This window comes from Hemiscyllium ocellatum, chromosome 15 (genome assembly GCF_020745735.1).
Source record: "Hemiscyllium ocellatum isolate sHemOce1 chromosome 15, sHemOce1.pat.X.cur, whole genome shotgun sequence".
In the NCBI taxonomy this organism is placed as follows: Eukaryota; Metazoa; Chordata; class Chondrichthyes; order Orectolobiformes; family Hemiscylliidae; genus Hemiscyllium; species Hemiscyllium ocellatum.
In genome coordinates this window covers 47,788,257-47,800,080 of record NC_083415.1, presented here as the reverse complement: position 1 = coordinate 47,800,080, position 11,824 = coordinate 47,788,257, and the positions used below count along the sequence as shown (strand labels likewise).

Here is an 11,824-nt window from a genome sequence, read left to right as displayed (position 1 = left end):
AGGACAGACCACTATAAATACCGGAAGAAACATCAAAGAAGCACTTCGCAGGAGGCTCCAGAGCACTGATGATGTCGCCTAGCCAGGGTATGAAATTCAGTGATATTGTAGAATATAATGTAGCCCTTCATTCTGGTATCAGTTGCAAACCCTTGTCAGAAGATGGCTGCTCATGTTGTCTTGGCCTTATCCATTTGTTATCCTCTATTTTGTGGGCTTGAACCTATACTGAGTATATTAATTCCACACAATTCTGACTAAATATTTGCAAACAACCTGTGGAGATGTATTACAAAAAACCTCTGAAGCAATTGGGACTTGAAACCAAGCCTTCTGGCTCAAAAACTGGGATCCTATCTCAAGGCCACTGCAGCTCTTCCATAATCCTGATTACAATAAAAAATAGAACTCTAACTCTAATACTTAGTGAGCCCTGTGCTAACTTATTATTGTTGAAGTACCTAATTAAAGTAGTTATACCATCTAACTGTCAGGTTAGATTTGCCTTATTCTGAAGCTTGCCACATTTCAATGTTCAATTTGTCCATAAAATATTTTCAGATTCTGTCTGATTAAGCTTAACTGTTAACATTCAAAGCTCTGAAAATTAGTTTGCTTGTACAATTAACCTCTGATTCATGGGCTGTACCTGTATTTTGTAATTCCATGGGAGATTTTTCTTGTATGTCAAGAAATATAAATAAGTTCACCATTATGTTGATATCTGGAATGACCTTGCATATCTTGTGACCTATATGTGGCACTTCGATGCAGGTTCTTGTACCTTAATAATCCTGCTATTAACAATATGAAATTTTTCACACACAACTTTTTAACCTTCTGAGCGAATTAGAAAATTTGACTGATCAAAGGGGAGGCATTGGCCTTGTGGTATTAGAGATAAACTATTAATGATTTGGGAATCGGGGTTTGAATCCTGCTATGGCAGATGGTGGAAATTGGATTCAATTAAAATTCTGAAATTAATAGACTAATGACGAAATGCAGGCAAGTGGAATTAGCTTAGTTTGGAAAACGTGGTTGGCATGGATGAGTTGGATTGAAGGATCTTTTTCTGTGTTGTGTCACTCCATCAATCATTTCATTGGCAACTGCAATTTAACAGGAGAAAATAAATTGGATTCCTGATGAAGGGCTTATGCTCGAAACGTCGAATTCCCTATTCCTGAGATGCTGCCTAACCTGCTGTGCTTTAACCAGCAACACATTTTCAGCTGTGATCTCCAGCATCTGCAGACCTCATTTTTTACTCCATAATCTGGCACAGGAACAAATTGTTTTTGTTAGTTTGCAGAAAAATGCCGTGATCTCACCAAAAGGTTTAATCATATCTGTTTAATTGCACAATAAAAGGAACATGGACTTGCAAAATGAATTTCCTCCCCGCCCTTCCCAAAATTACAAAAAAGACTCCATTCTGAACATGAGATTTATACACAGCAGAAATGTGCGCTACTACATACAAATGTGAGTTTTATTAAGGTTTTCAAAATGCAAAGATTGCAAGTTCTTTTATAAAAAAAATAAGAACAAAACAAAAGCAGAGCTAGTAATCATTATATTCTCTGCTTAGGCTGTGGGAATGTATACGCCATGTCAAAAGTACCACAGTAACCAAAGCATTACATACACGATTCGTTCATTTTAAAATGGAAAAAAAGAGATGGTTTTTGAATATATAATAGGCAATAGAAAACCAGAGATTCAAAGGAAGAGAATTATTAAAGTTATCACTTCAGCGGATGTTTTGTTGGTTTACCCTGCCCAAAATTTAAATCTTGAACAGTATGTTATCCATCTAAAATCTTTAATACTGTATAGTATATACAAAGGACTGACTGAACTGATTCCCCTGTTTTGACTCCAGTGTCCTTATATTAATTTACCCACAAATTTGGAATTCTCTTCCAGATCATAGGAAGAATGTGCCAGCCTAATCATTGCAGACTTTATTATTCCTTCTCCTCACACCCTTTCTGTACACCTACCCAAGATTGTGTTGCATTCACAGTAAAGGAAGGACAAGAGAAACACCTGTGATTGTAAGAGGCATTGCCAAATGCAGTTGGTTGCTGTTGAATAGCAAATTCAGTTTGCACAAAACGATTATTCACACTCGTTAGGAATTCACAGGGTAATATTAACAAGCATTTTCAGTTACACAATTTCTTGCCCTTCCAAACGTAAACACATGTAATGATTACTGTTCACTCCAGTCAGAAAATGAAATAAGAGCCTTGGAAATGTATTACTCATTTAAGTGGTTGTATGCAGTTCAAACTTAAACCCACATTAATGCATGTAAGCTTATGTTCAATTTTAATGTTTAAACACACAAGATTGTTCAGTTGAATATGATGACAGGTATAAAGAGGTTTGGCATCTTAAGTTTCAGTAAGAACAGCTTTCCATTTCAGCCAAGTCTCTGTGTGCTTCAAACAATGAGCAATGGAATACTGCAGTCAAATCAATAGTTAAAGGCAAAGCTTTGTTATGAGAGTGATAAAATATGACTTCTGAATTCCATCAGATGATTCAATACCTGGGATGTTTGATGACTGAAATGTTTTTTTTAAAAAGTAAGAACATCAATTTGAAATGGCCAGAGAAGTCAGCTGATCACAGGCTTGCCAAGTCAGGAAACCAAGTTTATAATAAATAAAGACCATCCATGCCCCAATTAATATTTTGTCAAAAGGCACTGAAACTCAGTCAGGTGGGAAGGAACCCATTTGTCTGCTTTCTAATTTACCCCTACTCATGAATTCTCATAAATTGGAGATGGGAACTTGGCAATGATTAGCAAACCAAAAGAAACATAATTTCTGAAGTTGAAATTATCCCAAAACAAGGTTGTATTTCAAGGAACTGTTTTTTGGGGGATTGGGGATGGATTTTTGACTGGAACCAGGTTTAGGAAAATCCCTCTCTTGGCCTCTTGAAGGATAAAGTGTCCAGTGACAATACAAACTGGGGAGAAATAGCCAAACAACAAGAACTTAAAATGACCTGCAAAATCTATCACTATCAAAGATGAAAGATATCAAATTAACAACCACAGTCTCAGGTTAAAGCCTTTTACATTTCAAGGACACCGTAATGACTTTAAATTATTTGTGCCTTCCATCTTCCTTCAGTACTGGGCAGTATCTACCTTTATCATTCCACCTATGTAAATCCATACTTTAACACTGCATTTTATTACTTTCTCATATTCATCAGATAATGGAATTGCTCTTCCTTTCACTCAAGTAATGCCTGTACTTGGCTCCATACTGCTAAAACAAACAATGGGCAATGACATTTTTACTACAGATAGACATAGTTTTGTGCTAAACAGAACAATAAATATTTGTTGGCAAATGAGGTGATCAAAAGAAGGGAGCCAATCCACCCTCCTTACCTGTTGCAGCTTGTACTCCCCAATCTGTAGTCAAGGTCAATATTTCAATGTTCAAGGCAAGATCTGTTTATGTCAACAATGTGTCAATATTAATCTACAACTTCATCAATGATAAACAAAAATTATGAGTGGGGGGGATAAATCTCAACACTATTCTTCACGGGAGTTAAATGGAGAAGAATTCAGGAACAAATGCAAACAAAATAAGGGAATCAAATAGTTTGTACTGTGGAAAATGGGAAGCTCTGGGATATCATATGTTTTTCTGGATTATCATAACATCCAATAGTAATAAAGCTATAAAATATTACTATAAATGTCATGATACAGCAAGTACCAGAGTTAAAGGAGATTTATTAAAGAGATATCAATAAAGTTGATCTCTTCTACATAATTGCATTATAATATTTTGTTGTATTTATAATGCAGTCAAAGGCATAACCATCAGTGGCTATAGTCCCTGCATTTTGCCGCACCTCTGTTTTGAATAACAGTGAGTACCGTGAAAGCAAATTATCGTTGTTCATCCAGGAGATTCACAATCACAAATAAAACCATTCATAACCACTTCATGAAACATGTGATAGAACATTCTACAGGATATTGGGATAAAACCCAATAAACAACTCGACTAGTGTGTGCAACACAGAGCTTTTGGAGACATATATTAAAATGTAAAAATCCTTGAAACTCCACACTGTAAATATTAGTGCTAACTAATTAATAAATTTATATGGAATTATTTTACCACTGTAACAGCATTAACCAGTTTAAAGTAAAACGGTTAACATTGAACCATATGAATGTTGTACAGACAGTGGAAATTCTGTATACTTGTATACATCTGTACACTTGTATACTTCTGTATTCTGCATGCTTGAATATTTACAACATAATTCCAAAGTCCAAAGATTTCAAAAACTTCACTTTTAAAAAAGTAAAATAATTGTTGGAAGATGGATTGTTCAGTTGTAAACCAAATAAAATATTTTGTAAATGTCACACATTGTAGTAAGATTGATTTTGTATTGGTAATGTACATCCATGTCATCTCAGTAATTCTGTCTGGGAAACAGATTGTTTTTCATATTCAGGATGACCACCAGAGGGAAGTCCTGAGGACAACTAAATACAATTGATTGAGTTAGTATAAGACTGCAGAAGTGAAACAGCGGTGCATGTCTTACAGTTGCAAAATCCATTTGTTATTAACCAAAAAGAACATTACTACCTCAGCTACTGAACTAAATCTATGTGGTTTTTTTCCTTAAAAAAAGCTTTTCTTTTGCTTGTTCACATTATTGCTATATCAGTGTTTCGGTTCCTCTCATCCAAAGAAATCATTATATACACATCAGGGGAGATACAAAACACTGAAATATTTCTGATTTTACCACCATTTGTTCAGAACTAATTTTCCTCAATTTATATAAAATGGATTAAATATAAATAATATTGAATGGTAACATTAGCAAGTTGTACCACTATTTAAGGAAAAGGAAATGTGCAAAATATCATAATGCAGTTGCAATTTCCAGTGATGTAAATACGTTTGATTTGAATCTAGATGAACTAACCTAGCACCACATGCACAAGAGATAATTCCGGTTTGTGTTAATCCTAGGTACGGTTAATAGATTTCTCAAGCTACAAGCTGAATTTTTGAAAAAAGTTACTTCTGGAAAGACAAACTTGCATCAATCTCGATTTGTTTCCATTGTTGAAGAATAGAAAGGATAGTCAATAAACCCTAGACATAACTGAAGAGTAATTATGGAGACAGAATTCCTTGTTTGCTGTTTTGGCTTTGCTTTGCTTGCACCTGGAAACATTTCATTACCTCTTTAGTTAGAATCTTTCAAATCAAAAAGTGGTGAAATGAAAATTAAATACCTAGAGTGCCTCATCAACAACATTATCTATACTATGTGTGGAACAATATGCAGAAATGAGTTAGTGCACAGTGTACAGGAATTCCAGTTATTAAGCAGATTTAAGGGCTGCGTGCAGCTAGACTTAGTGCAGCTGCAGAATGCAGAAATTCACTATGTCCATGGTGTTGCAAGTATTGGCTGGGCCTATAGATTTTCTCCAGGCTGGTACTGAGGTTCCGTGGAAGTAAAATAATCTTCTAGGAAGGACTGTAAATACTCGAAGGTCGGCCTCTCTTCTGGCTCCTTCTTCCAACACTGTATCATGAGATCATGAAGAGAGTCGGGACATTCAGGCGGGCACGGCATTCGATATCCCCGTTCCACCTGATCCAATACCTCCCGATTTACCATTCCTGACAATCAGAACAAATTAACATGAGTAAAAATTCAGTATCCAAACAACCAGCTCTGCAGAAATAATCAGCCATGGAGTAAAGAACAATAGTCATGTGAACTTGCTGTTAATGAGACTTGTGAACTGTTCTAAATTAATTTGTACAGCCCTAAAGAATCAATAAGCCACAATTCCTCTGCCCTCCAACATAGACAGCAATCACCTTGAATCACGATGATTTACTTGAATAGACTGCAGTGTTTATACTAATGCCTAGCCAGATTCAGTTCAGTGCACACTATTAAATAACTAACCTATCAAAGCGCTTAGCTTTTTTTTCATTCATAAAATAATCAGAAGACGTCCACCAGAGGTTAATGCCTGCTGATGTAAATCACCTGCTTCACTGCTCTGGCCATGGACAAAGACAAGACGACAAGTTCTGTTTCCAGGCAATGAGCAGAGAAGTAAATTATTGGACCCCTATTATAGTTAACCATTTAATCCGGGCCGCAAATTCAGCTGTACATCAATTGCTGATCTGATGATCCAAATAACAGTTTTTGCTTTTCAAAATGTAAGTAATTAAGTACAAAGCAATTTGAGATATCACACGAGGTGTTATAAGGCACAACTTCAACACGGACATTCATATTTTTGTAAACTGGAAGTTAGAAGGGAAAATTTGCATACGTAACAAACTCCTGCCAAGTAAGTGATGTTTTGAACAAGTAGTTGAACAATATCCACTCTTAACTTTAGATAAATTAACTAAATGATAGAGTTGCTTTCAGTCAGCTGTTTAACAAGGCAGCATTTTCTTGGCTGAAGCAGTTAGAAGAAAGTTTATAAATCAAATTCAGAGCTACTCCATTACAGCACAGACATTTACAGAAAATATATAGTTAAAAATCACACAACACTAGGTTATAGTTCAACAGGTTTATTTAGAATCATTAGCTTTCGGAGGCGCTGCCCCTTCATCAGGTGGTTGTGGAACAGGATCATAACATACAGAATTTATAGCAAAAGGGTTACAGTGTCATGGAGCTATAATGATATATTAAACAAATTTTAAAGTAAATCTTTCATCTTTTAGAATGGGATATGTTAGTTTGGGTTCTTTAATATGTAAATCCCAGATCTCCTTTAAAGTTACATTCTCAAGGTAGCTTCAGCTTTTCTAACAATAAGTGCCATCTTGTCTGATTGACTCAACAAACAATCAAGGTATTTTTCAATGTATAATTTCAATTACATCACACTGTAAATTTTTGCTATAAATTCTGCGCCTTACAACTGTGTCCTCCACAACCACCTGATGAAGGAGCAGCGCTCCGAAAGCTAGTGCTTCTAATTTAATCTGTTGGACTATAACCTGGTGTGTGATTTTTAACTTTGTCCACTCCAGTCTAACACCGGCATCTCCAAATCAGAAATTACACATGCAGCATTGTTGAGCATGTTTAATGAGTCACTTTTGCTTTAATGAGTCACTTTTGGTTTAATGCTAGACTAAAAATGCTTAGTAGTTGAAATTCAGTTCAATCATTTCATTGCATTTCAAGTAAATCAAAAATAACCAGAACTGTGACCAATTCTTACATGTGAAGTTTGAGAGTTCTTTACTTATTTCACCAACTGTACAATAGGCTAAACTACCCATCCCACAGTTTCTTATGGAATCTTTTGTCCAACACTTTCCTGATTCACAAGAATGTTTACACGTGATAAATATATTTGCATTGCTGGTGTGCATAAGTTGCTCAATGGAAATAGGGCAGGATGTGATGTCAGATTATTAGAATTTAGGTGGAACTTGGAGTGGATTACAGCTGAAGAAACATTTTGGCCTGAATCCATGCACTCTATGGTTAGCATCTGCAATTACCTGTCCAACTTCAAGGATTGGCAATTCAAGCATTCATTACTCTTGAACATTGAAAATCATGGATTGGAAGATTTCAAAATTTGCATTAATTCAAAGTAACTTTTCTTTTGATTGAGTGCATTCCTATGACACCCAAATTAAAAAGAATATTGTACAGCAGCCGCTGTGCTCACAAATGATTATAATTTGACAAATGCAGAACCAGAATTAGCTCATTAGAACTACTGAACAGTTAGCTCAGTTGAGAGAATGTGAGCTGGTTGTCAGTGGATGGGACCTGCTGTGAAACATGATGTTCAAGTCAGTGTGACGGTGAGGGGCAAGGTCAATGGATTACCTCTCCACCTTTTCCATGCATTGGTTAAATTGCAATCAAAGCATTGTTTTAAATAAGTAATTCTCTTCTGAGCAATATCCCCTCTCTGCACACTTCCCCTGTTTTGTCCTCCTTCAGAAAAAGACCATGTCGTTGCTTATGATGACAGGTTGCTTTCCAGCATCATGCCCAAGTTGTCATTACTCATTGAGCCTTGCCTGTTAAGCAGGACATGCTATCATGAAGAGGTATTGACTTGCAGGCCAGTTCTGAGCCAGCATCCACACATGCACACTCCAGCAGGGGTCACCATATCCCAGGATGGTTGTTGGTAGAATAAAAACAAACATTGTGACGCACTGGTTGTGTTCCCTACCTTTGAGACAGGAACTCTAAATTCAAGTCCCCCAACTGGAGGTGTATCATATCATATTGTTTAATTTGTTTTTAATGTAGCAATCAAGATAGGGAAGTCAATATAAATTTACCTTTCCTGAATTCAGGGAGTTAGTTAGATTCCAGTTTCTCCCCGACTCGGGGCTGAGTTGTTAGCATGGGCTTTGGGTTCAGACGTGGGCAAAAAAGTAGGCCTCAAAGTCCATACACGTTGACAGTAGTAGCCCAGGAGGCCTGAGGCCTCCTTATTAGCTACCTGGCAGTTCCTTGACTAAAAGTGGTGGGCATTGCTGGGACTATTCAGAACATTTCAGGGATTCTCAAATGGAGGTGCCCTTAGATAAATAAGTGCAACATAAAGTTTAGGAGGCCAAGGTTGGTATATTCCACATGGGATGGTGGAGAAACCCCTCTGAAGGGATAGTTGGAGGTCTGGGGATTACCTTGATTATGCCTCTGACTACAAGCATTAATACTGCAAATTATTCCACATCCTTTCCATCAACAGAATGTTGCCCAGCAGTGAGACAATTTTTTAAATGAAATTCCCTGCTACTTTACAAAACCCTCCTGAAGTAACTCCACAGAGGCTGATATCCAGTCATCAAATCCCTCCCATCTGTTATCACCTCCAAGAACCTGGTAAGATTCAGCTCTCTGGCTGCAAAGCTTGAGTGAGACCAGCTAATTCATTACACTATAGATATATTTTCCACAAGTGACCAGAGCCATGGTATAAACAAGAAGGGTGTAGAAATACACTTAGGCAAGATCAACCAATAAACAACTCCTTTCAAATGTTGGAATTCCTGTGTCACTTTCTCATATTATATCAATCCAGTGAAGTTAGATAACACTTTATGGAGATACTGGTCCACCACCTACATTATCCAAGCATAACACAGAAAGGTGCCTGTATAAAGCAAATAGTGTTAACCTTAGCTGTGACCATCTGAGTCAATTTCAAAGGTGATGTTTAGAGTAAATATGGCAACTACTTTGGGAGGGATAGTGGCTCAGTAGTTAGCACTGCTACCTCATAGTGCCAGGGACCTGGGTTCGATTCCAACCTCGGGTGACTGTCTGTGTGGAGTTTGCAAATTCTCCCCATGTTTGTGTGGGTTTCCGCTGGGTGCTCCGGTTTCCTCCCACGATTTAAAGATGTGCAGGTTAGGTGCATTGGCCATGCTAAATACCCATAGTGTTCAGGGATGTGTAGTGTTGGGACATTAGTCAGGGATAAATGTAGGGGAATGGGTCTGGGTGGGTTACTCTTCGGAGGTTCAGAGTGGACTTGTTGGGCTGAAGGGCCTGTTTCCACACTGTAGGGATTCTGGAGTTTTTACCCTGTACAAATTAAAAGGCTGCGCTTATTTCAAAAATAAGTTGTTTTGATTAGCTTGTCAAAGTTAATGATGACATTCTGTATGCAAATACTAATGATTAGAAAAGGCAGTCACCAAGTGACATTTCATGACTTATTTTCATAAACAATTTAGCTTGCTTACTTATGGGTAAATCATGTTTACACCAACACCAATTTCAGTGGTGGAGATTACGCTTTTATCCAGCAAAACTTGCTACTTCTGCTGCTTTCTGGATTATTGACTTTTGCACAAAAAAATGACCATTTAGTATTTTGAAATTTACCTGGATATGGCACTCTTCCCTTTGTAGCTAGTTCAGTCATTAGAATTCCAAATGACCATACGTCTGATTTTATTGTAAAACGCCCATACAGTGCAGCTTCAGGAGCTGTCCACTTGATTGGGAATTTGGCACCTGTATCAAGTAAAGACAAATTAATAAAGAAAATTATTTGGAATGCACATGTATTTTCAATATTTAATATTGACCTGAATAACTCAGGAGGGCTTTGAGTTAACATTTAATTCAAATTTGTACCTTAGATTTCAGCACTTCCAACTGGTCAATTTTACAAAATCACAGAATTTTTACAAAGCAGAAGCAGATGAAGGCTTTTTGCCTGAAACGTCAATTTTACTGCTCTTGGGATGCTGCCTGAACTGCTGTGCTTTTCCAGCACCACTCTAATCTAGACATTTGGCCCATCATGTTATGCTGGTTCTCCAAATGAGCACCTCACTTATTTCTATTTTCTTTGCCTTCTCTCTGTAACACTTTACATTGTTCCTTTTCAAATAACCATCAAATTTTCTTTTAGAAACCTTGATGGAATCTGCCTGCAACAGACGCTGGCAGTGCAATACAGACTCTAACCATTTATTGCATACAAAGGTTTTTCTTCGTATCACTTTTCATTATTTTAGAAATGAGTTTAAATCTATGCCCTCTTGCTCTTGAACCTTTCACAAGTGGGAATATTTTCTCCCTATCCACTCTGCCTGAACCTCTGGCGGCTGATTCTCTTTTATTTTGTTCCTGAAACATGGGTGTTACTGACCATACCCAGCTTAATTAGTTTAGACTCTCCCCAATAACACGAGCAGAATGTCCAGCAGGAAATTCAGTTCCAACTCCGTTCAGGTGCAAATGATCCATTACGGGTCCTGTCAACCCCACAGCCAAGTTCCAAGAATCTGAAGGCATTTTCCCTGCACCACCTTTATCCACACACTGTGCTATCTGTGTATGTCACTGGGAGTTATGCAGAGGTTACTATTTTTGAAGTTCTGCTTGCTAATTTCCTGCCTAGCTCCCTAAAGTTTGACTGCAGGGCTACATCCCTCTTGCTGCCTGTGTTGATGTTACCTATGTGAACCATGGCTGAATGCTGTTCAACCTCTGCCTCATGGTACTCTGATGGGCTCAAGTGCTGGATCAGTGCTTGAACCTATGATTGTCTAGCTTGGGAGTAGCTAATCTGCAACCCTGGTCCTAGAAACCAGGTAACTTAATTCTATTTTCACAAATCTTTTCACTGACTTGTTCTACACCTATATAGTTAACTGTCGATATAGAGCAAAGAAAGAAATGTAGCCTTTTTTTTTATGTAGGTCTTTAGAAACTATATTTGTTTTGTTTAACTTTACTAGTTGGATGTACAGATTTTGCATAAAGAAATCAGGGTATAAAACCAAGGTCCACATCACCAAAGCTGGGGTTGGGGAAATAATTTGACAATGTTCAAACTCACAACATGTATTTTTGTTTAAATTATTTATTTTTCTTTAATGGACACCAGTATTTCTTTTGCTCTGATTCACATAATACTATTTCATTTTTCCTGCAATCATAAGAATCTTTTTTTTTGACAGATTAGTTGAGCTAATATGAAATACAGTCACAGAATCCACAAGGTTTTTAATAATTCATTTCATTTTATGCTGTGAAATCTTGATAAGATCAGGTCATTGGAACAAGATGAAATTGCGGCTTGAAGCAATATGTGCCTTTATCTAGTTTAGCCCGGCTGTAGCCTTGAGGCAAAAGGGAATAAAACTTCAGCTTTTCCATCTGGCATATTAACCAACTTGATCCGATTAAGCACAGTGTAGTCAAAAATGATCATAAAAGAAACTGAGAAAAAGAAACACAAGAAAGAAAA

At 37.1% G+C, this 11,824-nt stretch overlaps 1 protein-coding gene across 1 annotated transcript in view; it reads right to left on the bottom strand.

Annotated features, from left to right (window-relative positions):
* Window positions 1-1,341: 1,341 nt before the first annotated feature.
* LOC132822974 (proto-oncogene tyrosine-protein kinase Src-like) overlaps window positions 1,342-11,824 on the bottom strand; it is a 167,081-nt gene continuing 156,598 nt past the window's right edge. The window contains exons 11-12 of the mRNA XM_060836447.1: window positions 9,946-10,077; window positions 1,342-5,711 (exon numbers count right to left, since the gene is read on the bottom strand). Coding sequence (XP_060692430.1) covers window positions 5,503-5,711; window positions 9,946-10,077 — 341 coding nt within the window. The 3' untranslated portion in view covers window positions 1,342-5,502. The remainder of the gene's footprint in view (window positions 5,712-9,945; window positions 10,078-11,824) is intronic.